Source organism: Sinocyclocheilus grahami, unplaced genomic scaffold, assembly GCF_001515645.1.
Source record: "Sinocyclocheilus grahami isolate Dianchi unplaced genomic scaffold, SAMN03320097.WGS_v1.1 scaffold26.1, whole genome shotgun sequence".
In the NCBI taxonomy this organism is placed as follows: domain Eukaryota; kingdom Metazoa; phylum Chordata; class Actinopteri; order Cypriniformes; family Cyprinidae; genus Sinocyclocheilus; species Sinocyclocheilus grahami.
The window spans coordinates 2,839,783-2,866,939 of NW_015505205.1; the positions used below are offsets into that span (position 1 = coordinate 2,839,783).

Consider the following 27,157-nt stretch of genomic DNA (forward strand, 5'->3'; position numbering starts at 1 on the left):
GAATCGTGTCAAGTAGCAGCTGTTTGGGTTTGGCTGCGGAATTTGAATTGGGCTGGAAAAAAACAAGCGCGGTAGATCAAGCAACAGCTGGCCGAAATGAACTGCGATGCGTCACTTTTTTTCCCCCCCGTTTGAGATCAGAGCGGCATGCTCAGCCTCCTCCTCGCCGCAAACATGTACATATACAGTCCGCCTCGGGTTCTCCCCATGGCTGGGCGGATGAAAGGCGGCTCTTCTTAACCTTATTAGTGACCCGGGCACTCGATCAATCCCATTGAGCCGTAGGTGCCTGGAAGGCCCATTTCTCCCCTGTTGTGCTGAAATGAAGCCGATGCAGCCTGCTTGACAGGGTAATTAGTTTTAATGAAATAATACAGCCATTTTAGACAGCAATTAAAACCTGCTTTCATTCCTCCCATTAGGGGAACTTAAGGTTTTGCTTTCATTCCGCTGCGTTCCGTAATAATCTCCAAAGCCGGCCACGTTAAATGGAACGCTTAAGCACCGTTAACCCTCAGGGGAGCTGCGGGCTGGCCGTCACTCCTCTCCAGCGGCCGCCAAAGTGGAAGAGAGAAATGCAAACAGAACCTTTATCACATGTGTCACTTTGTGCGGTTGCTCTAATTGCTGTCCTACACTTTCATATATACAGTCATGCTTACTGGCACATTTATAGCGGTGCACCCTGGAGCCTCCTGCTTCCATCTAACCAATTATTCAGGCCTGTTCCAAATTACTTCTTAAAGAAGCTGTCTCCTCCTTCGGCTAGAGCAGCGGTGACCTTGCGTTGGCATGCGCTGGCATGTTTATTTATTTATTGAAATAAACCTGCTTGATTCAAGGTCTCGTTGTGGAGGATCCTGATTAGCATAAGGCGAGGTTAACGTGTGTTTTGTGCAGCGAGGGTGGTGTTTATCACCTCTAATCAGGCCGCTGTTTCTTCAGGGTTCACCTTTTGGCCGCAGGTATGAGCGGCATTCAGTCAAAGGCCAATAAAGTTTAAGCTTCTTTCCTCGAAGGGCAACCAGGCTGCAAATCCATATGTGTCTGAAAGAAGCTTCCAGAAAAAGCTGTATCTCAGAGGGAGTGGTCAATGCCTCATGGCTAATGCTAATTAAAGAATAAAAATGAGAGATTGGGCGTTTCAGAGGGCCGTGAGAATGACAATCAGATAAAACCACAGAACGGAGCGCAAATAGCTGGAAAATAATAACTGAAGTGACAGGTAATTACGAGGATGGTATTCGTCACTGAGATAATAAACAAATATATGGTTTATCATCGCCGATGATGGCTGCTCTATATCCAATTATCCTTTTTTTAATTGAGTCGGGCATTTGGTGTTAAGTCAAGCCAGAAATACCCTCTCCCGTGGCTTCGACCAGCTTTTATCAGTCAAAAACACCACAGAAAATAACAAGCCATATCGTGTCATTAAGAGCACTGGTGCATACACAGCAGGGTGCCGCTGTGATCTTTTGAAGTTTGCTCCCATCAGCAGTATGTCCTGCTCTTTCCCAGAATCCCGACCCAGCCGAGAGCTTCATGTAGTACAATTGGTTAGGCAGCTCAATTAAATTTACATCATAGGATCTGAGTTACTTTTTGAAATATATAAAATGTATTTGTAGTTTTTGTGTGTCATGTAAAGTTAATATTTTCTGAATTAATCAGTCTTATTGAGTAAATCAGTTGAGTGAATGATTGTTTTGAACTAGTCGAATGAGTGATTCATTTACTCGCTTATAAAAAGAGTCACATTTCCTTCCTGAATCAGTGTTTTTGAACAGTTCAACTGATTTAATGTTAAAATTGCATAAATCACATTAAAATCGCATAAAATCATCATAATAGCAGCCACTTGTTTTATCAAACGAGTACATGGTTCATTTACTCATAAAGACATGCTGAATTCGGAACAACATAGTACTCTACTCGTTCCTAAATTAATCAGTGTTTTGAACAAATCTAATACATGAATGATTTATTGATTCACTCTTAGAAATAGTCACTTGTTTTGCTCCTGAATGAATTAGGAAAAAGTAGCAAAAGTAACTTAGTAGTGGGAGACTACATAATTGTTGTACTGTAACATAAATGTTTTATGTTTTATGAAACTGAGTAATGTTGTAATGTGTTACTTTTAAAGTAACACATTACTGATGAGTGGTGCTCATCAGTATCATTTCTCTATCATGGCAAAGGAGATGTGTGAAAGTTTGTCTTGCGTGATCATAGTGAAAGCGGTGGGTTTACTATTTTAGCTCCCTGTGCAATCAAGTGTTCAAGTTTCCTGACAAACTGCAGAAGAGATGAGTTCTAATTACTCCCTCTCTGTCTTTCTTTCTTTCTCCCCTGTCTCTCCTCTTTTCTTTTTTTCCTCCCCATCTCCTTTTCTCGCCACAGCAATTTGGGAAAATTTTGGATGTGGAAATTATTTTTAACGAGCGGGGCTCTAAGGTAAGTCAGCTGGAAGAGCAGTTCTTTGTCACTTCATACTTCTTCCTCCCCACAGGTCTCCTCTTCCCTTCATGAGCCGAATAATTACAGCTCTTACACAGCCGCAAAGTGACTCAAACGTCACACTCTCACACTCGCTCACACTGAGCCGAGACTCGTTTTGGAAAGGTAGCTACGCCAAGAGACAACTGAGCGGTTTCAGCTGAGTACGAGTCAACTTGCCCGGTTATATAATTCAGAGAAGTGAACGTCTGACCAACATGCAGTGATTCTGCTCTTAGAGCTGTCCCACTGTAATAAGATTCAGCTGTTTAAGTCTCCAGTCTTGCGCTAGAAAACGGGTTATATATAGCCATTCTTCCATACAGCACTGCTGGTCTCAAAGGAGGGTGACATTTTGCTTAGGAGAACTCCTCTCACCTCCTCCTAGGTGATTCACAGGGGTGAATCTGCTGGAACAAACCGTCACAGTGTACTCAACCTAAGCAACGCGCATTATAAGATCAGCCGATCGTTCACAAATAACCTGTTTCCCGCTGGCCTTTTGAATTCCTACGCAGTGGCTCTGTTTCAAAATCTAGTGAACTGCCTACATAGGGAGGCTTGATTCACAATGGATTCCAGTAGAGTTTGGCATTAGCATGTTACAAAGCTAACACGTTGATATGATAATATGCATAAAATTGCATTGCACATTCAATTATTGGGGAAAATAATAAACTTTTAAATGCACTAAAGTACATTTTACTGATTCCTTTCAGTATTGAATAACATGTTTTAAAAAAAATTTATATAAAATATTAGCATATTGTATGTATATATATATATATATATATATATATATATACTTATTCAATTTAAATTTGATGTATATGTATACAATAGCAGTTTTGATTATAAATATATTTATTCTTTATATGAAATTTTACCAAATAAAATATTAAAATAAAATATTACAAATATATTATAAAATATTACAAATTAAAATGTATTCAAAATAATATGTATTATATATTTATATTTAATATATTTTTAAGAACATGCTATTTCTAATAATATCAAATATTTGAATTATATAATTATAATTATATGTGCAGCGTTTTTATATTTATTGAAACAATTATTTATTTATGTATATTTACATTTATATAAAATCTATTTAATATGCTGACTTAAAATTTGTCCAAAAACAAGGTATCTTAGCAAGCATCATAATTAGGTTGCCTGCCTTTTGGAGCAGCCTCTGCACCTATGATCCCTTACTATACTGCCTCTGTAGACATGGAATGGAACAGACCAAGTACTGTATGTTAGTGTTATTTATAAGATAGTGGCTCAGCTTTCTAGCTGTGTAAGCTAATTAAATCCATGATAAAAGAGAAAAACTACAAGCGCTGTGTTGAACACGGTAGCGCAAAATGTCAACAGGATTAATTTTGCGGCCCATTCCTTTTTGATTTTTCTGTTTCCTCGCGGGCCAAGGACTCCTGGGCTGGTCTTTATTCATGCCAGACACAAGAAATGGAGTGTACATGTATGCATATAATACTCACAGGCCTCCCAAAGCAATTACTAGGCCGTACTTGCAAAGTGTGTATGAACTAAAAGACCAGGGCTTGTTCCACACTCTTGTTTGCTGTGCATACCTAATAGCTATTCCGGATATGGCGTTTGGGTTGCAGTTGGCCATAACTCATGGCTGACAGCGGAGGTGGGGGTGTGGGGACAGAGCAGGCGCTTCCTAGCTAGAGCGCAGGATTGTGTGCATTAAACCTCTGAGCTCCTATATGGCCTTGGAAACATTCCTTACATTAGTTTATATCATTTAACTACAAGGGCAACATCTGTAATTTATAAAGAATGAGTTTTATACTCAGCAAGACAGATGCGAGATGCACTAATGTACACATGCATGCATGCCAAATGTTTCAATATTAAGAAATGCAGAATATGTCATTGTTGGTTATAATCTTAGATTGCTTTGTCTCTTTTCCAGTGGCTCTCACCCTAAAGTAGGGCTGCACGATAAATCGTATTTTAATCGTGATCATGATTTCTGCCTTTAGTCGGTTTATTAAGCACATTCGTCTGTGATACTCTCCTGCTGTTGTTTAGTTTTTTTGTTCTTTGTTTTTTTATCCTGAAAACATTTGATTTAAATTTGGCATTAGCGTTTTCTTGCATTGGTAACAAGCCCTCAGAAGCATACATGGTTGCGGTTGCCAGATTTAAAGAATTTAAATCCCCCAATCAGATATTGTTTTTCAGAAATCGATACATTTTCTGACCAGTGGTTGCCTTGATCTTCCAAAACTGGCAACCATGTGCTCTCTGTCATTACGGAAAAAGCAATGGCGAGCTGAAAACTGCAAACATGTCATTTGTAATTTATTGATCTCCTCAAACAAGTGTTATACAATCAGTATGATTTCTTTCATGCAGTTGTTTGCTGTGACTAAATCTGCAAGCAAAATATATAAATAAATTGTGCTTTTGTAAAATTGCATTAATTCTGATGAAATGTATAAAAAAAAATGAATTAAACAATAATAATTGTATTTAAAAACCATCATAATATATTTGTGCAAAATAATCGTGATTAACCATTTAACCATTATCGTGCAGCCCTACCCTAATGTCCTAATTTCACCTCTTACTAATGGATAGCAGTTGCAACCCTGCTGACTATGACCTCTTTCTCTTCTTTCCTCTTTCTTCTTTTCACGCTCACTCTTATTTGTTGCCCATTCAAATATCTTCAACCACCCTTTCATCCTCTATTGGGAATCCTCTATGATCACATCATCTCAGGGTTTTGGTTTTGTAACTTTTGAAACAAGCATAGACGCAGACCGCGCACGGGAGAAATTAAACGGTACAATCGTAGAGGGACGCAAAATTGAGGTGCTTTCTTAATCTAACTATCAATACCTCACCATCCCCATCCCATGAGAACATAAGCACTATCGGTTTAATGGAACATGCTTGCGCCCTCTCATTGCATCCCAAACGCTCACTCGCTGTGTGCATGCTGCATGTTTCATGTGTCTTTGGTTTTGTGGATAAGTATTACTTGTGACATATGTGATAATTATTGTGTATGTGTGTGTTTGATGTGCATGCCATCAGATTTTATTCTTTTTTGCTTTGATGTGTATGTGCAACTGTATTTAAAGAAGCTTTTGAACTTTTTATCATCACTTACAGTGTGTTAACCGATGCTCCATCTCTAAAAATATACATTTTATTTTCATCTCGAGATATCAAAGGCCTGTCAGCGTAACTTTAAATCCCACTTGTTTATCCCAAACAGCCGAGGTTTATTTCTTCTTTCACATGTCTTGCTTGAGGACACAGTCTTTTTTTCTCTTTTTTCCCCTCTTCTCCACAGGGCTGTTAAGATTTTCTATAGGACAATTAAGATAATTCATGTAATGCACAAACAATACCTAAACCTATATATCAAGGGAGAGTCGAGGCCAGTTGTTTCTTCAAGCTAAATGACCTCCATGGGCCCTGTGGAACGGAAAGCTATTAACGCTAATTAGCATGAGGGTGAAATACTAACATGGCTTCTGTTGCCAGCGGCCATGTTTAAATTCCTTTGGCGTCTCCCAACAAGCTGCTTGGCTTTGCTGTGTGTTACTAAAGCCCCTTTAAGGCAAATCAGTTCACTCGACGGCCATCTTGGTAACATCCCTGAGTGGATATTTTCTGTGTAGGCAGCAGGCATGCAAGTGCAGCTTCTATTTACTTGAAGGCCGAAAGCTCTGTGAAGATTATATGTTAATGATATAATAAAATCAACAACGGTTTCATGTAGCTCAAAAAAATATATAGATTTTTTTCAGGCTGGTTCAGCTACAGTGCATGTGCAAGTGCAAATAAACCAGCTGCCATAAGTGTTCTGATTTCATTCATTTTCTGTTTTTATGTGTAACCTGAAGAGCTTGTACAATATGACTCCTCCTTCCTGAGGTTAAATTTAGTGCTCATGAAGCCGCCGCCCCAGGATTGTAGTGTCTGGGAATATGTAGAACTGTCTAGACAATGTGGCAGATTAAATTGCGTAGAAGGCCTCAAGGAAGCTCCCTCAGCTTGGCTAGTGGGGAATTCCAATATACTCTGGGTTTCATTAAAGCCCATTTCCAGAGTTGCTCTGTTTCATTACATGTTGAACCAGATGTCATCATCCAGCTCTTCTACAAACAGCCTGGATTAGATCCTACATCCAGCAGGAAAACAGAAGATCAGAGCTTGATGGATCGCTTTCATTTTTAGCATCTCATAATTTTTCAACTGATAATTAGAGCATGTGAATGTTGTTTTTTTTTTTACTTTTTACCGAGAAGCATGAACCAGATTTTTGTCACACTCATGCCTGTGGCATATGTGCCTGTATTCTTTATGTGTTTTGATTTGGGTTTTGCTTCTTATGTCTACTTATTCTTCACAGGTAAATAATGCAACGGCACGAGTAATGACAAACAAAAAAGTGGCCAACCCATATACAAACGGTAAGAACTTTTGTTTTTTTTACCGTGAAAACATTCAGTGCCCCCAAATGTAATTTTATACTATTTATAATATTTCATTATCAAACCAAGCAACATATGCACAAAAAAGGGCTTTACCCTAACAGTATTTCTAATGTAAAATATAATTTAAAACCCAATTCTATATATTTTTATGAATAATTATAAAAAATTATAATTATAATGTTTTTTAATTAATTTCAAACACAATTATTTATTGTTTTATAAATAATTTAATACAATTATATTTTTATTTTTTTGGTACTGTTTTTTTTTAACATCTTTTTGTCAAATGTTTTGTTTGATAAATGTGGGCCCTTTAAAATATAAATCCCATTTGGTTTGATATTTAACTATGAATAGCTATTCTCATTCTTTATTTAATTTATAACCCAATTCTTTATTTTTTTTTATTATTATTATTTATTTTTATAAATAATTATATAAAATTATCTTTTTTTATATATATAATTTTAAAAACTCCTTGTGAAATGTTTTAGTTCTTTAAAGGAAATCCCACTTGGTTTGATATTTTGTTATCTAATGCAGTTTAAAGTTTGCTAATTCTTTTTAGGGCTTCTCTTTTAAACTATCATCAAGTATAATATGAATGATGTAATGTCCACTTTGTTTCCCACTAATAAAGGGGCTTAATGTAAAGAGTGATCTCGTCCTCTACAGCTCTTCTTACGCTGTTCGGGAACTCCAGGGGGAGAGCTTAGCTGATATGGATCAGGGTAGAGAGGTGGCTCATTCAGCGCAGGGGTCTTGGTGGGGTCCATTATTATTTATTTTTATAAATAATTATATAAAATTATCTTTTTTTATATATATAATTTTAAAAACTCCTTGTGAAATGTTTTAGTTCTTTAAAGGAAATCCCACTTGGTTTGATATTTTGTTATCTAATGCAGTTTAAAGTTTGCTAATTCTTTTTAGGGCTTCTCTTTTAAACTATCATCAAGTATAATATGAATGATGTAATGTCCACTTTGTTTCCCACTAATAAAGGGGCTTAATGTAAAGAGTGATCTCGTCCTCTACAGCTCTTCTTACGCTGTTCGGGAACTCCAGGGGGAGAGCTTAGCTGATATGGATCAGGGTAGAGAGGTGGCTCATTCAGCGCAGGGGTCTTGGTGGGGTCCTGAGCTCTTCCGCTGGTGCTCATTCCTTCAGACTGCAATGGAGAGAGAGACAGAGAGGGAGAACAAAATAATCAAATATATCAGCAGTAGTGTAGACCCCCCAGCTCTACTTCAGTCACAGCCAATGGGGAGTGAGAGGAGGCTATTTTACAGCCCCCATCTATCACTGACAGCACACCGGACAGCACTCACTACTCTCTTGCTCTCTGTCTCTCATTCTCCCTCTCTCTTTCGCATCCTATATTGCTCGCACTCTTCCGAATGCCCCGATATTGCCGCCCCCTAACTCCTTCAACTTAATGTTGCCTTAAATATTTTCCTGTCATATCACATCTCCTCCTCTCCCTCCTCCTCCTTTTCTTTTGTTCTTTCCTCCGAGTCTCTACAGTTTCTTTTCAAATTCCCGCCAGTTACTTGAATTAATCGGCGAAAGATCGAGAAACAAACACTCCACAGGTCAAGGCGATAAGCATTCGCAGCTAATTCTCTCTTCCCCTGTGTATTCCTCTACAGGCTGGAAGCTGAATCCAGTGGTGGGAGCTGTCTATGGTCCTGAATTTTATGCAGGTAAACTGCATTTGAGTGTTGTGGTCACAGGGCCCCGCTCGGATACTTACTTTAATTCACTTTTTGTCAGATATGCTTTGATTTCTAGATCAAATTCAGACACAGGCGCTTCAGAGAGACACTTAAGAGATGATTTTAAATCGTGGCCCAGTTCTCCCATCCCGCACGGTGCATTTGACAATGCGATAATCAGCCAGGCCATCATTTCCCACTGAGATGAAACAGTGGTACGGACTGTTTTCTGAATCGCAGATTAGGAGCTGTCTTTGTTTGACTGACTTGTTGTCTTTTTTGTGCTGTTGTTTGCCCTCTCGGTCTTTGATTTCTTTATTGCCCTGAGTTCTTTGAGCCCTTTGCATCCTAATGAGGGGGAAATGGTATTACAGTATTTCATTTGGAAGAAGTGCTGAGCACATAGCAGCTCTTTAACGGCCTGCCTTTTTGCTCATTAGACTAAAATCTGTTCATTTCAGGACAGCTTTACAGCAAAACTCTAAATAACCATCAGTGACAGAAAGCAGTCGTTTATCATTTTTATCTGACTTTTTCCCCCTCCCTTTCCTCCCTCCCTCCTTTGATTCTGGCATACATAAATGCACAATCCAACGTAGCCATTACATGAATCGAATGCGTGCGATGTGCATATGTACTGCGCGTAAAAATGCAAATATGCTAAGCAATCCGGTGCTTGTAAAATGTTTATGCATGCTTTGACCCCTAAGTATGCTCTGAAACATGCATGTGATTCCTTCTCTAATCGCAACAAATACACCTCCATGCCTCCCATGTGAACATACACCTTCCCAAAACATCCCATCAAATCAGATTTACCCTGGTCCGGCACTTCAGCGGCTTGGCTCGGGGAGCCGGTGTCGCTTGATTTATTGGATGCTAATTTTTCAAGTCATCTTAACATGCCTCTAAAGTTCCCCAAGCCTAAACGACACCATATGCCTCCTCTGTTCCCTGGGGGGCGACCGGTGGAGAAGCGACAAAATGGAAATAAGATATAGATTTCATTTACTAAATAAGGAATCTTCCGGAATGGCTGAAACGGATGCCCACGTGTTGCCCCTCGTTTCCCTCCCACCGTTCAAAAAACAGGGAAGCTTTCACGTGAAATAATTATGATTGATTTATTGGATGCTAATTTTTCAAGTCATCTTAACATGCCTCTAAAGTTCCCCAAGCCTAAACGACACCATATGCCTCCTCTGTTCCCTGGGGGGCGACCGGTGGAGAAGCGACAAAATGGAAATAAGATATAGATTTCATTTACTAAATAAGGAATCTTCCGGAATGGCTGAAACGGATGCCCACGTGTTGCCCCTCGTTTCCCTCCCACCGTTCAAAAAACAGGGAAGCTTTCACGTGAAATAATTATGATTGCATTTAATGTACTTTGTTGGGGGAGGGGGCGGTGCTGAAATCGAATGTAAAGGTGATTAATCACTGTTTATCAGTCCGAGTTTCTGTGCGGGAGATCAGCGGAATTGGGCACCATAAATCGTGCGCTGCTGACAGCGCACTCCGTCTCCATTCGTCCGGGTGCTACAGGTTTATTGTCCTCAAATCCCATTCAGGAGAATGACTGATGAGGGCCGCCGACTGCCTGCTTTTAACCTCTTCCAGGGAAGTCGGGCTTCTCTCTTCCCCGTAAGACTCCCTCCCTGGCTCTCATTTCTCCACTCCTCTAGCTTTTCACAGCCTTCTCTCGACATATATCGCTAATTCTATTTCTCTCTTCATCTAAGCCTGGGGTGTTTTCCATCTGCCCTTTCCTTACTCACTCACTCTATCTTTAAATCTCAATATCTTCCTTCTCTCGTCTTCCCTCAGTCTCTCGCTCTCCCTCAGGCTCTTAAGTAGCACTCGGTAGCCAAAATTAGAGATGCAGATGTGAGGTTGAGGCGCTAACCGTGCATGGGAAACTTAATTGTGTAATCTTGGGGTCGTTTTTCCTATCTTGCTCAATCCGTACAGGCAGCACAAGCATGAAGGGAGCGGAAAACATAATATTGATTGACTGACAGCTCTCTCAGCCAGAGAATTCGGTCCATGGCAGCATGTTGAGACAAACACGGCCAATAAGATTAAAATGCAAAGTAGAAAGCAAGAAATGTTCATGTTTTAAATAAAGATGATAAAATATTTTCAGGGATGTTTGGTTCCAGGCCATGTGTGTCTGATCCAGAAAAATCATTGGCTCAAAACATACTGTACACGAGTACGTAAACCCAGACAGTTTTATTTCAACACAAGTACTCACTGCATTCTCAGTGTTGCCACGAGAGGGAGCTATAGCGGGCATTAGCTAGCTGCCGTCTTCTACGTTTATACAGTCTACTACTGTCATGGCAGAACTCTGAGAATCAATTTGAGCAATTTAATTAGTTACATTAATTAGATACATAGGTAAACTCATAAAATGTTATAACTAGCTATTAGAATGACAACACATCCAGTTGAAAGGGACAGTTCACCCAAAACGTCTCGGGTTACTTATGTAACCATGGTTCCCTGAGTAGGGAACGAGACACTGCGTCCTCTAGGGGTCGCTATGGGGAACGCCTCGTCGTGACTCGTATCTGAAGCTGTTCCCTGGGGGGCGACCGGTGGAGAAGCGACAAAATGGAAATAAGATATAGATTTCATTTACTAAATAAGGAATCTTCCGGAATGGCTGAAACGGATGCCCACGTGTTGCCCCTCGTTTCCCTCCCACCGTTCAAAAAACAGGGAAGCTTTCACGTGAAATAATTATGATTGCATTTAATGTACTTTGTTGGGGGAGGGGGCGGTGCTGAAATCGAATGTAAAGGTGATTAATCACTGTTTATCAGTCCGAGTTTCTGTGCGGGAGATCAGCGGAATTGGGCACCATAAATCGTGCGCTGCTGACAGCGCACTCCGTCTCCATTCGTCCGGGTGCTACAGGTTTATTGTCCTCAAATCCCATTCAGGAGAATGACTGATGAGGGCCGCCGACTGCCTGCTTTTAACCTCTTCCAGGGAAGTCGGGCTTCTCTCTTCCCCGTAAGACTCCCTCCCTGGCTCTCATTTCTCCACTCCTCTAGCTTTTCACAGCCTTCTCTCGACATATATCGCTAATTCTATTTCTCTCTTCATCTAAGCCTGGGGTGTTTTCCATCTGCCCTTTCCTTACTCACTCACTCTATCTTTAAATCTCAATATCTTCCTTCTCTCGTCTTCCCTCAGTCTCTCTCTCTCTCCCTCAGGCTCTTAACTAGCACTCGGTAGTCAAAGCCAAATTAGAGATGCAGACGCGAGGCTGAGGTGCTAACCGTGCGCGGGAAACTTAATTGTGTAATCTAAGGGTCATTTTTCCTACCTTGCTCAGTCGAACGGGCAGCATGTGCATGAAGGCGCAGAAAACATAATATTGATTGATTGACAGCTCTCTCAGCCAGTGAATTCGGTCCATGGCAGCATGTTTGGACAAACACAGCCAATAAGATTAAAATGCAAAGTAGAAAGCAAGAAATGTTCATGTTTTAAATAAAGATGATAAAATATTTTCAGGGATGTTTGGTTCCAGGCCATGTGTGTCTGATCCAGAAAAATCATTGGCTCAAAACATACTGTACACGAGTACGTAAACCCAGACAGTTTTATTTCAACACAAGTACTCACTGCATTCTCAGTGTTGCCACGAGAGGGAGCTATAGCGGGCATTAGCTAGCTGCCGTCTTCTACGTTTATACAGTCTACTACTGTCATGGCAGAACTCTGAGAATCAATTTGAGCAATTTAATTAGTTACATTAATTAGATACATAGGTAAACTCATAAAATGTTATAACTAGCTATTAGAATGACAACACATCCAGTTGAAAGGGACAGTTCACCCAAAACGTCTCGGGTTACTTATGTAACCATGGTTCCCTGAGTAGGGAACGAGACACTGCGTCCTCTAGGGGTCGCTATGGGGAACGCCTCGTCGTGACTCGTATCTGAAGCATACATTGAAAAAACACCAACTCGTTGGCCGGCGACAGCCATGACGTCACTACCGGTGCGACTACAGTATAAATCGGTGCCGGGAGCTACACATCGTTCACTTCTTCGTCTGAAGCTTGCGTCCGCAGCATGGCAAGAAACCTAGAGGACGCAGTGTCTCGTTCCCTACTCAGGGAACCATGGTTACATAAGTAACCCGAGACGTTCCCTTTCATGGGAACTTCGAACTGCGTCCTCTAGGGGTCGCTAGGGGGAACGGTATACCCACGCCACCATGCTGAGGGGAATGCAAGCCAGAACCATGGCGAGCACTAAGAACCAACTCTACCATATTGCTATGGGAGTTGCCCCTGGGACGTTTAGACGGCTGTCAGTGACGTTATTCCCTACGGCCAAAGGCCTAGGCTACATACCCCAAAATACTTACCTGTTAGGGCCAGACTCCTGGGCCCGGGGTAGAGCTCAAGGCTTGGAATCAGAAACAGATTCCTTTAAGGGAATACGACCAAGAGCCTAGAATCATACTAGTCTTGGTCTGTCACACAGGGGCTACCGCACGTTTGTCTTGTGGTGAAGGAACTGTCTCAACAGATCCTTAGTAGCAATACCCTGTTAAGTAGGTATCCAGAGGATACATAGGGGGAGTGGTGCCCAAGGCAGAACCGGGGTTTTAAACCACTCAAAAAGAGCACGAAGTCTTGCGCGTAGCTCTTACCATACAGGATTTTTAGAAAAGTGGGCAAAGCATAACGTGCGCACTTACCAGCTATGTGGATTTTAGAAAAGTGGGCAAAGCATAACGTGCACACTTACCACTTATGTGGATTTTAGAAAAGTGGGCAAAGCATAACGTGCACACTTACCACTTATGTGGATTTTAGAAAAGTGGGCAAAGCATAACGTGCACTACACTTGCATACCGTTCTAGGGGTTCTCGTGGCACCCTGAAAAGGCAGCCTATAGATAAAAATAGCGTATCCCCAGACGCTATATCTACGGCTATAATGCTGGAGTGGCTAGCAGTAAATCTGTAGCTGGGGGAGAACATCCAACTCTCAATGGAGAGGGAGCTCAACCTACAGCATGTTCCCATGGTGGAACAGCTAGCAGTTATTCAGCTGAGGGAGCAACACACTCAGCTCTCAAACCGAGACGGGGCTCGACCTGCAGCATGTTCCAAACTGGAACAGCTAGCAATAGTTTACTTAGCTGTGGGGGCAACACACCTAGTTCTCAGTCGAGAAGGGGGCTCGGCCTACAGCATGTTCCAATGCAGGAACGCTAGCAGTAGTTTACCTTGGCTGAGGGAGCACAAACCCAGCTCTCAACGAGAGGGAGCTCGACCTGCAGCATGATTGAAAAATCAGAGGGGTAAGCACACTGCAGTCTAGCCAAACTCTCATTCAGGTAACCCTTTGCGTGCTCCTCGCCCAAACAAACAACACATAGATCGTGTGTGTCATCTGGTGTCAAATAGCGCTGACACGGATGCACACACCTTCTAAATGCTCTACTAGTGCTCGCCATAATATTAATAGATAGCTCTTACTTTTTCCTTGAAAATGCACGCTTCAAACAGAACAGTCAATGAAGACGAAGAAGAGAACGATGTGTAGCTCCCGGCACCGATTTATACTGTAGTCGCACCGGTAGTGACGTCATGGCTGTCGCCGGCCAACGAGTTGGTGTTTTTTCAATGTATGCTTCAGATACGAGTCACGACGAGGCGTTCCCCATAGCGACCCCTAGAGGACGCAGTTCGAAGTTCCCATGAAAGGGAACTTTTGTCATCATTTACTTACCCTCAAGTCGTTTCAAACCTGTATGAGTTTCTTTCTTATGTTGAACATAAAAGAAGATATTTGAAGATTGCTGGTAATCAAACAGTTGATGGAAGTCATTACTATGGAAGTCAGTGGGGACCAACAACGTGGTTCTTCAAAATAAAAAATCTTCAGAATATCTTCTTTTGTGTTCAACATAAGAAAGAAACTCATACAGGTTTGGAACGACATGAGGGTGAGTAAATGATGACAAAATTTTAATTTTGGGGTGAATTATTCGTTTAATAGCGTCCCTTAAATGAGGTCTATGGTTGACACAAACTCAAGATAATTTCATGTTTTATCCTACAACATAAAATGCATAAGTAATACCCCATGAGTGATTTTTTTTAAATGTTTTTTATGTTTCTTGAAAAAAAAGTGGTTGCTAATGCTGAGGATATTAAATGTCATCATCCTGAACATAAGAACTACTCACTAGTCCACTTTTACAGCCTTGTTGTGTTCATGCTCACGCTCTTGTAAACTACTCTAACTCAAACTCAGAAACTCAGAAATAAAGATATTTTTACTTACTTGTAGATTGTATTTAGGCTTCAAAATTTGTAAAAGTTGTGTTCATTTGTAAAGATTATGTTGATGAACACAGCATGTAAGAATCATAAACTTGCAAACTCAGCAGTATTTCAAAAGACAATGGAAAAAAAATCCTATGGCTTTTTGTAGAGGGAATCAGAGTGATGCTCACTTCCAAATTGATCTTCAAAAATGCGTCATCCCTTCAGCACTTTAACTTTAGTGCCCCCTAGGTTTATTACCACGACTACACCCCAAAAACGTAACAACTTGAAGTATGCAAATATTAAGTATATTCAAGCATTCACATCTCTGTTGCACACTTGTGTAGAGTACATTTGGGGCCTTATATTGAAGCACTTAATGGTGCACCTATGTGTGTGCACTTCTTTAAAATAGCTTTTTCAATTATAAAACCACTCAAATAGATCCATAATTTAAATTAAGCAGTCTAATTACAATATTAGAAGTATCGGGGGAGGCAAAAAACTCCCTTTAGTTTAGCAATGGTGTAATTTTCCTCATGATATGGGTTTATCGGTGGTCTGATTATCTAAAGACGTTTCACAATAGCACGCAGTCTGAGAGAGGCCCTCACCCGGCGATTTCCAGCCGCACCGTATTAAAGGAGCCAGTCTTGCAGTAAATGAAAGAGTCCCAAAGGGGTAGGGGATGTAATTGCCCCCACACCTTCATCCAGGCAGCCCAACGGGACGCTTTCCAGCACTAGAGATGCCCCTGTGTAAACCCAGATAGATGCAGCAATGTGTCAATGTCCTTATCAGTTTAAACTGTAGATGTGCAGATGTGAAGGGTTTCGACCCTCTCCACCTTCTCTTGTGTTGAAATAACAGGGGCGCACGAGGGCTACAAAGATTTATGCTCACGTACACTTTTGCCGTTGTGTGTTTCGGAGGCTTTATGGAGTGTCATAACTGGCTGGAATGATTTATGGCTTATTATTGAATCGGTGCTGCGTGCAGACCCATAGCTCATTATGAGATTACATTTATGTACGTCATGGCACACATAATGTACACACACAAAATCAAAGAAAATATAAGAGCATTGCCCATGACTGGAATTCGGGATAAATTGACCATGGCCTGGCATATATCAGAGATGACCACTGTTTGGCATATTAACACCGACTCTATAGCTTAAAAGGGACAAATTAAAATGCCAACGGCTCTGCGCTATATCAAAACGAAAGAGCAAACGCCTTACCTTCAGCCATCTGTCTTTCTTTTTCTTCTGATGAAGGGCCGTGCCGTACCTCTCCACCACTGATTGGTGTGTCGCATACAAGAGGTTTTATTGTTTGTTTGTTTGTCTGAGAGGAGATAACAGAGTCAAAGGGAAATTATACCAGCACTTGCGAAACCCCAGGGCCAAAAGTTTGCTGAATGTGAATCGAAGAAGTTTTTACACCAAGGCAGTGTGCTAAATATAGTATATACATACATATATGTGCTTAAAATAAACCCAGCTGACCTCGTTAAAAGTGGTAACTTTGACACATATTGACTATTAACTGAGTGCTGCTTGGCTGATGTCTGTACAGTAATGATCAGGAGGAGGCACAGGTTTTGTTTGGGGACATGAAATAACTGAAGAGGGCTGTCCTGCTCCTCTGAGACGCAGGGTAGACAGCGATAGTGTCATCGGTGCATAAATGAGAAAGAGAGCTTTGTGGGCTGCACTGCTGGGCTGGGTTTTGCTTGCACAGTACTATGGGTAATTATGGCGCTGTCATTGACTCATCAGGACCATACTCAGTGAAGGTTAAAGAGAGGCTTGGGTGTAACATGTTCTTGATTTCACTTCTTCTTTTTTTTACTGTTTTGCTCATTTTCCTGATGTTGTCTTTTCATTATGTAGGTTTTTCTATAATTCTCAAATATGTTTTTCTAATGTCTCGTTCTCTCTATTATTTGGGTGAATCTCACACTCTCAAACCTGTCAAGAACATGCACAGGTCATATGTCACAAAACATTATGTGCAAATGAATGGAACTGCACACTTAGAAAATTCCAATAAACAGGATTTAATAGAGAGTAATGTTTTCCAACATCCAGCTCCTTCTCAATCTACGATGTGCAGTTTACTTTAGATTTTTGTGCTGTTTTTCGGATCCTGCACCAGTATTTATCTATTTTTTTGATGTGCCTGCATTCTTTTGTCAATAAATTAATAAATGTTTGAAGAAAACTAACACTATGTGTAAGATCATTAAGATTTAAATCAAAATCTATATGTTCTTTGTAATACCAGAAATCTCATTCTTATTAAATCTTAAAAATAAATAGTACTTGCTATACTTCTATTAATTAATGCTGAATTAAATTTAAAATTAAGTAAACATACTCATTAAGTAAAACATGGATGCAAGAAAAAATAACAAAGCAAAAAATTTAAATATATATATATGTTTGTTTGTTTTTTCTTTAGATTTTGGGGTAAAATGTAGTCTGAAATTTAGTCTGTTTAAAAAGGGTTAATATTTTACAATAAAGTTCATTAGTTAACATTAGTTAACAACTTTAGTTAACATGAACTAAGAATGAACAATCCTTCTACAGCATTTATTAATCTTAGTTCATTTCAATTTCAACATTTACTAATGCATTATTAAAATTGAAATTTGTGAACATTAACATTAGTTAATGGACTGTGAATTAACATGAATCAACGATGAACGACTGTATTTTCATTAACTAACATTAACAAAGATTAATAAAGACTGTAATAAATGTATACTTCATTATTCGTTCATGTTAGTTAATACATTAACTTACATTAACTAATGGAACCCTATTATAAAGTGTCACTAAAAAAGTGTTTTAATACTTAGTCGTCCAGTCAGATTAGAGCTTGTGAAACTGAGAAAGAGCTTTCCATTTTTGTGTGCAATATCCATCTAATGGATTGCGGGCAGTCTGCAGGTATCTGTGGCTGAGACTGTGTGAAATGTGACCTGGACATGTTTTCACCTATTTATTGTTGCACACACTGTTTCAAGTTTCATTCTGTCTGTTTCACTTTCACATCCGTGTATGTTTCCTTAACATGCATAAAGCCTGATTCTCTCTCTCTGTCTCTCAACTCTCTGCCACCTCCCCCAGTCTTGACCCTGAGTTGTCCCTGCTCTCCTCCAGGCTGGGGCTGGCCCCAGTGGTGGCGAGAGTCTGGGGAAGTGTGTTTGGGGAGAGAGATGAGGGATGGCGCCAGCCTGTGATTGCATCTCTAAACAATCCTCTCCATCTGCTCTCTCAGCCCTGCGTGCCAGCACCTTGTGTCTCACCTACAACAACCTACCATCTCCCCGCCTCGCACACACCCCTCCAGAGCAGGAGAGCAGCCAGACATACTCACACACACCCCACGCTCAAGCTTTCAGAGATAACCACAATAGAGAGGCTTCCCCAGATAAGGGATGCCTTAGCGTTTCGTTCTACAGGTGCTCAGATTAATGCTAAGTATTCAGTTGCATTCAAGTATTCAATAAAACCTGGAAATTTTAGTTTAGAGCAGTGTGGTGCTTCCCATTTGGTGTGGATTATTTTTAATAATTTTGCATATTGTTGGGCCTGTGCTGTTTATGCTCTCATTTAATTCTTCATGGTAACTTAATTATTGCGTCAGATGCACAATATATCTGTGCCACACTTGATAGCACAGAAGTTGATATTAGTGTTTTGGGGTTTTTTAAGATTACCTTTGCCATCATGTAATGATAACTAAAGCTTAATCTTTAAAAACTCTGAAAATTAAAAATATATTTAATTATACTGTTAAATGTAATCTTTAGCATGGATATCCAATTTTCATACTGTACATTATAATGTTGTCCTCCTAAAATTCTCTAATATAGCATTTACATTGTTTTTTTATATATATATATTTTTATTAATTTAATATATTTTTAAAATATTTATTATTTTAATTGAATTTTAAATGTTAAATGATAATTTTATAGTTATTTTAATAATATTTTAATAGACATTTTTAATTATCTGTCATTAACATGAAAATAAATATCAGCCAGAATTTTAATATTGATGAATCAGTTGATCCACAAGTAACTTGCAATTTTATATTCCAGCCACAAATGTTGGCCGTAAGCCCAGAAATCCATATTTGTCATTTGTTTAATATTTTTATTAACTTAATATATTTATTTTAATATTTGTATTGTAATTTTGTTATTTATTTTTAACATACTATTTTAATATATTTATTATAATATTTTAATGTAACTCCAATATTGATCGTTTATCAATTATCTGCCATAACAAGAAACTAATTAACAGCTTGTCACTTCCTCCACAAGTAACGTGCAATTTTATGTTTCAACCATATCATCAGAAATCTCAGAATTCAATAGTGCACCTTTAATAAATATCACCTTTTGATTTTGAATGACATTTTGTTTTACTTCTGGAGGATAAACACACTTTTAACTGTATCAGGTTGCCACAAATCTGGGTCCTGGAGCAAAACCATTTGAGAATCACTGGCTGCATCATGCTGCCATGCTTGATGTGTTGTGCCAACATGACACACCGTTTGACATCCGTCGGAGTTGTTTTAAAGCATCACATTTTAGGATGACAGTGTGTTGTCACACTACCAACTGAAAGCCGATTGGCGGTGACAGGTGTGCCTCTTAGAAGCAAAAGCTTATGTCACCTTCTTTCTTCTCTCCTTTTCTTCCAGTGACAGGCTTCCCCTATCCCACCACAGGGGCGACGGTGGCTTACAGGGGCGCCCACTTGAGAGGCAGAGGTCGTGCCGTCTACAACACGTTCCGCGCCGTACCTCCACCCCCTCCCATTCCTGCTTACGGAGCGTGAGTACCCCTTCACCCAGAACATACACATACAGCATCTGCAAATGGCTCGCTTTGTTTCCATCCAAGCCTGAGGCCATTATTAGGTAAAATTCAGCACTTAAAAGTGCTCTTATCAAAGGGCCATTTTCGCATTATATGTGCTATAAAGTGCGTTACACTCTAATGGCGTGCCCTACTGGTTTTCCCCAGTGACAAGACAGAGCAAAGCCCATTATAAAGCAACATTGTTTTTCTCTAAGCACAGAAAATGGCCGTCTTTCCTAATCTGCTCAATTTTTTCCCTTCCTCACAGTCTGGAGTGCATTGTTTTGTCTGCCGAATGAATGCATCGCTGCATAATTTATTTTCTTTTCTATACAGCGCTAAGAAACTCCATGGATGTTCGGCACTGATGTATTGTGTTTTGTTATTTCTTGTTGTGTTTTTGCAGTGTGGTTTACCAAGATGGCTTCTACGGTGCTGAGATCTATGTGAGTATGCTCTGTTTTTCCTCATTCCAATGCTTTTTCCACTGTTTCTGTAAAAGAATGCAACGTTGAGGACATGGCGCTCACGTAGCTCGCGTTCAGCTGGTGCTGAATCTTTCATAAGGCCAAGGGTCAGCTCAGGTCACCATGTGCAAATCCACCAGGATGGCCGTTTGTGGTGTACTAAAAGCCTTGTTGGCATCCCTTGTGCATACCGTTACATGGCACAATGAAATCGCACATGGCTCAACCACTTCCAACTTGGCTTCCTTTGAAGCCTGTAGATGATCTCTATGTGGAATACAGTGTGGAATGAACCAAAAACGAACCCCCGTACGCACTTAACATCTCATTCTTCCACATTTTATCTCCACCGCTGCTTGGTTTTGCTCTAAGTGGGTGGAAAATCATGCCTGATCAAGTTGATGAAGTCGACGTTACAGTGTTTTTGTTTTAATTTATGGCACGCGTTTGATCCGCCTTTCCCTCAGCTTCCATTTAAATACAGCCCAAAGGCCTCACGCTACAGCCCGAGATTGTGCCCAGGCCCTATTGTTTTTGACAGGCCGTCAGAACGTATTAGTCAGTCAGGTGATCAGAGAGCATGCTTCCCCTTCCCAGGATTATTTCACTGCATGAAAAATGGAAATTAATTCAACATTTAGATCTAAAACAAGACAAATAAACGTCGATGTAACTGCAATGCCTTTACCTGGCATGCACGATAGTATGTTTGCCGCCAAGTTTGCAAACTCGTAGCCAGGTCCGTGGCTACAGTCCCAGATAGATCTCATAACGGTCGAACGGATTTTGACGAATGCACGTAGTACGTTTGCTTGCCAATAAAGTCAGAATCCTTCTCTGTGGACCACCCCATCAACTTTTCGAGTAACCGGAAGTTTAGATAACTTATGAAGGAATAGTTAAAGTAAAGATTACTCACTCTCATGTTATTCCAAACCTGTATGCTGAATATTTAATCGATCTTCACCATGTAACTTGATGTTTTCTTCACATACAATGACATTTTGTAGTGATCAGGTGCTGTCAAGCTCTAAAAGAGCACTGAAAATGTAGTCCTTAAGACTCATATTCAATATATACACTACCGCTCAAAAATCTGGGGTCAGTAAGATTTAAAATAATAATAATAACACTTTTATTCACCTAGGATGCATTACATTGTCTGTAAATACACTTATAATGTTGCAAAATATTTCTATTTCAAATAAATGCTTAATGTTTTTTTCTTACGTTCTATTCAACAAAGAATCCTGAAATCAAAAATGTATCACGGGTTTCATAAAATACTGAGCAGAACAACTGTTTTCAACATTGATAATAATAAGAAATGTTTCTTGAGCACCAAATCAGCATATTAGAATGATTTCTGAAGGATCATGTGACACTGAAGACTGGAGTAATGATGCTGAAAATTCACAGGAATCACAGGAATAAATTACATTTTAAAATAGATTTGAATAGAAAAGTTATTTTAATTAGCAAAAATATTTAACAATATTTACTGTATTTTTGATCTTTTAAACGTTTAAACAACACTGTATAAGCCTTACAAAGTGACTTTGTGTAATGAAAAGCTGTAAATTAAGTCGTTATTCACTGGTTTTCTTCAACTCTGCTGTGAATCTCAAATATGCCTTTAATGGTGCAGGTTGGACATCAGTAACCTTAAACATTACTGGTTTTCAAATGTCTCCTAACCAAATGCCAAAATGTCAGGTATGAGATTGTACAGTGTTTTTATGGCAGGCAATGATCAAAATCTTGAAAAAGTATTATTTTTTTAATTTATTTTATTTTATTTTTATTTATTTTTTTAGTTCCACAAAAAGCAGCATGCAGGTTTGGAACTACATGAAGCTGAGTAAATAATGACATAAATATCATATGTAGTTGATCTATCCCTTTAAATCCATCTGTGTGAGCCGGAATTAGGAAGCTGTAACTTCTACAGAATCCATGTACACAATCTTCTGTGACCTGATTTTTCTTCGACTCCAGTAGCTAAACATTTGATCTTAGCAGAGTAGCACCGGACATTAATCCCGAGCTGAAAAATAAATGAGAGCATCTATAATTCAGCATGCAGTCCTGTATCTGTGATGCCTCAGTCCTGCACGAGCTCTGGCACCACGATTATTCACATAATGTACCAGTGATGTCAGCGTGCAAAAATAACAAAGAGCGGAGCTACGTTTCATTAAAACAGACACTTCAATAAACACCCCAGCCACTTAGATACTCGCTCAAAGCAAATAAATACCCCGTTGGTTAAAGCTTGGCATGTTTGGAGTGTAAGCATTCACAAAACGTCACCCCGAGAAGACTAGCAGACGACGCTCGGTTCTTGTGGCTAACAGTCTCAGCTAATGTAATTTGATGCTGCTTACAACGCGCCTATTAATAGCTAGCTTGAATGGAGCAATTAATAGCTTTGTCAGATGTCATCTAATGCTTATACAAGCAATATTTAGTGTTGTCTTGTGCCGTTCTCCAGTCACGGATGAGCACGTTGTGTGTGTCAAGACCGCTCCCCTGGGCATCGAGCCAGGAGACTCGTATTGGCCAGCCACATTAATTAAAAGGCCCCTTCAATAGCTTCAGCCAAATCTTCCATTTGGTTCATTCGCAGTAAGCAAACATTGACTGATTTTAATTGTTTATACCAGATTGCCACTTACCATGCTGATCGATAGTTGCCCAGCCCTGCCATTTCAATTGATGGGATTGATGCACACTGGAAAGACAAGCCATTGGTTGCACCGCTATTGCTGCACTCAGCGTAGATAAGTGAAGACGCTCAGATGGTTCGCTTTCGGACTCGGGCTGTTAGGCATCTATGTCGAGATCTATATGAAGAGCTAATGCAGTCAATCTGACAATTCCCCATTAAACAAAAAGGCTTCACAAAAAGCTGTATTGGCAAACTAAATACCACCTAAATCACTCAGCGTTGATTTTAGTGAGCATTGACAGGGCTTTTCAGCAGCACTCTTAAGGTTGTAACTGAGCTTTTGGCATTCACTGCATTGTTAGGATCTGTAAAGAGATGGGATAATGTATGAACAGTCCAGTTGTATTGTAGACAGATGGTTCTAAAAATGTCATGTCACCGATGCCCTGCTGTTTGCATGTGTCTGACGGATGCCCTTATGTAATTGACAGGGTGGCTATGCAGCATACAGATATGCCCAACCAGCCGCAGCAGCTGCAGCAGCCTACAGTGACAGGTAAGAGTCTTGTGCTTTCTGTCTGTCCTTTATTACTTAGTTGATGCTTCAAGACCCAATTAAAACAACACTGGTTATTTGGGTCTATGTATATTAGCAGTGGCGGTTCTACATTGAATTACACCCTGGGCGAGACCCCCTTCGAGCGCCCCCCTCCAAAAAAAACATTTGAAAAACACACTTAAGAGAATCCAGTTATTTAACTATTGCAATTACAACAGGAAACACACTTTTTAAGGTGCACAGTCTCCACCTCCAACATTGCCAAAAGACATTGAACTAAATTCTTCACAAAATATGACAGTATAAGTTATCAGAACTTAAATAAATATACACTATACACTGTATCTAATTTGCATATTAATGTGTTCTTGGAGCAACATTTAATGAAAAAAGAAGTGTAATAATTGGAGTAATAATTGGCAACATTTTAATAATAATATCTAATATTTCATAGGAATATTGATGTATAATTTATTTCCATATTCACTTGTTGTGTCTCCCAAAATGCCTGATAAACATGATTTAAGTCCTGATGTCCTCTACAGTGGACATGTATGAAATCAATGACCTGTTCTGTAACAGAAAGTCATTTTTTGATTTGAAACCCCAATAACGTTTTGACATAACGTCTGAGATGTTGGTTTATGAAATCAAATTTGAAAAGTAGTCAGATTTAAATTATAATTACACAGATTAGAAAATTCCGTTGGCTAATTACAGGGCCTAACGTTAACCCAACTGATGATAATAAATAATAACTGAACTTGTAACAGTTTTGTTGCAAAGCACAATATTATGGTGAAATTAGATCTCGTGTGTGAGTTAAAACCGAATTATTCTTGTATAAGCATAGCAAGCATCATAGCAAAAAGGCTAACAAACTTAAGAGTTATACCCACCAATTAACATTAGCCCTTCATTCATGACATGGATACCGTAATAATCATACAGAGAGAACATAGTTGCATACCTTTATCTTTTGCTCGTTTCTCATTTTCTTCTTTTCTTTTTTTTCTAAATTGGGCACCTGATGGCTTTGACCTTTTCCTGTCCATCTCTGTGTTTATTTGGCGCTCGACAATCAACAGATTTCCCATTCTTTCAATTGCAATGCAATAAAAAATAAATAAATAAATAAAACATTTCCCATCCCCCCAACACTGTCACTCATGACCAGAAGTCAAGACTAAACCAATTCACCTTGGTGACCACATAATCGTTTAGTATTATCTATTTTTATTAGCCATTTCACACAATTCAGAAAAGCAAAAATGTGCAGGAACTATGCTGTATTTATAATATTATGAATGAAATGTGCGTTATTTGGAAGAAAGTCGAGGTGTGACTGACTTTAGCCCACTAATTCCATTAGAGTATTGCTCTATACCAGGGGTGGCGAACTCCGGTCCTGGAGAGCCGCAGCCCTGCAGAGTTCAGCTCAAACCCTAATGAAAACTTGTAAGCCTGTAGCTTCCTAGTAACCCTTCAGACCTTGATTAGCTTGTTCAGGTGTGTTTGATTAGGATTGAAGCAAAACTCTGCAGGGCTGCGGCTCTCCAGGACCGACGTTCGCCACCCCTGCTCTATACAGTGGATCCCCCCCGTCCGTTCCATTTGGGAGAGACCCAGAGGTGAACTGTCCCCCGCGCCGCGCCGCGCCCCGCTCCCCTTTCCCCTTCTCACACAGCTTCTGTGCACGGCACCTTCTCAGCAAGCAGGGGTGCCAATTTGCCAATTCCCCACCCAGTGAAATGATAGATAACAGAAAACCGCTTCGCGGCGGCGGCGCAGAGGATTATTTTAATTTTTTAACTTTTTAAAAAATAGGATTATTAACTGCTCTTGCCGCCCCCCATGTATCATGAAAAAATGCCTTTCACTGAGATATCAAAGAGTGAACTATTTCTTAATGATCTAATCAAAACCATTTGAGGTGAGGAAAATCGCAATTTTTGAATACGAATGGAACTAGCTATCCAGGTTCAGAGACAATAAAAAAAAAAAATACAAAAATGTATTTTTCAGGCTGCTGAGGTTAATGCAGAAAAAAGAAATGAAGCAAAAAGATGAATATTGACAAAGAATTTGTTTTGGCTTCCACACAGTGATAGTATAAAAGCCATTTACTTAAACTTGGAAATAAAATTAAAAAATTATATTGCAATTGCAATAATTATATAGTAAATTATATAAGTGCTTTTAGATAAAAAGTCCTGCCCTGTTTCAAAAAGAAATCTGTCAATATACTGTAAGAAAAAAAATGCATTTATCAAGCCACTTCTTTGGGTCTTACCTCATTATTTGACAAATTTAGATTAAAATCATAAATTTTTCTCTGATTTCAAAGAATGATGGTTATGAGGAAACAGATTTTAAGGCCTGGCAGGACATTATGCACTGCAACTTTGAACTGCATTTGAGTTCTGAAGTCATTCTGAAAAGTGTTTTCCTCCGCCCTGAAAGCCCGGTATGAGTTTACAGATCTGCTCTCTTATTGAACTGGGTTCAATTAGATCATTTAGACTTTGCTTCCCTATCTTTGATACACTCTCGCCCTTTAAACTTGATTCAACCTGAATTTTCGTAACCACTTAGCTTACTCACGTCAGGCCACAGGGTTGAGTGTGTATGTGTGTGTGAAGACGAAGGTGGTGCAGGGTTGTCAGTAATTTATCCAGGACCTGTGGGGACCCTGTCAGGTTGGATCAGGCCAGGCACTGGTTTAATCTAGGCAAGATTGAGCGTGTCAGTGCCGATAAGGCACGGCCCTGCCTGCCAGCCTGAAGAGCCCAGATAATGTAAGATTTATCAGAGCCAAGCACAGATCCACATCAGAGCAGGTGACAAGACTGGCATTCCACCTCACTTATATCAGCCCCCTTCCCGCATCCCCTCTTTCGCTCCAACTCTCCTTTTCTCTCTCTAGCTCTTTCTGCATCGCTTGTCGTTCAGCGCCTTGCTTTCACATAAGCCAGCTCTGCGTTTCGCACTCTAATTTGATATGTCATGGCGGAGGGGTTTTAAAAGTAAGTGTTTAAATGACACAGACTCCTGAACTCACCTCTTAAGAGAGTATTAATTCTCTTATCATTTACTCACGCAACTTTCTTTCTTCTGCTGAACACAAAAGAAGATATTCTGAAGATTTTTTCCAAACGTTTTTGTCCATACTATCAAAGTCAGTGGAGTTCAAAATAACATTAGATTCCATTGACTTCCATTGTATGAACAAAAACAAACACTGGGACATTTTTCTAAATATATTCTTTAGTGTTCCCCAGATTAATGAAAGTCATATGGGAGCAACAGAATGATGATAGAATTTTTAATTTGCATAGCCTTCCTTTTAAAAAAAGATTTCTTAAAGGGATAGTTAACACAAAAATGAATGATTTTGTGTTTCATCTCATGTTGTTCCAAACCTGTATACATTTTTCTTCTGTGGAAAATAAAGGAAGATATTTAAAAATATATATTTTTTGTCCATACAATGGAGGTAAATAGTCACCAAAACTGTATGGTTATGAAAATGT

At 39.6% G+C, this 27,157-nt stretch overlaps 1 protein-coding gene across 9 annotated transcripts in view; it reads left to right on the plus strand.

Moving 5' to 3' along the window:
- The window catches only part of rbfox3a (RNA binding fox-1 homolog 3a), a 459,476-nt gene that overhangs the window by 420,234 nt on the left and 12,085 nt on the right, over nt 1–27,157 (plus strand). For 7 of the 9 annotated variants that reach the window (XM_016252017.1, XM_016252014.1, XM_016252026.1 and 4 more), the window contains 7 exons: nt 2,407–2,460; nt 5,272–5,364; nt 6,917–6,977; nt 8,654–8,707; nt 19,768–19,900; nt 20,334–20,373; nt 23,557–23,621. In XM_016252017.1, the coding sequence (XP_016107503.1) occupies nt 2,407–2,460; nt 5,272–5,364; nt 6,917–6,977; nt 8,654–8,707; nt 19,768–19,900; nt 20,334–20,373; nt 23,557–23,621 (500 nt within the window). The remainder of the gene's footprint in view (nt 1–2,406; nt 2,461–5,271; nt 5,365–6,916; nt 6,978–8,653; nt 8,708–19,767; nt 19,901–20,333; nt 20,374–23,556; nt 23,622–27,157) is intronic. The other 2 variants (XM_016251999.1, XM_016252007.1) reach the window with 2 other exon arrangements.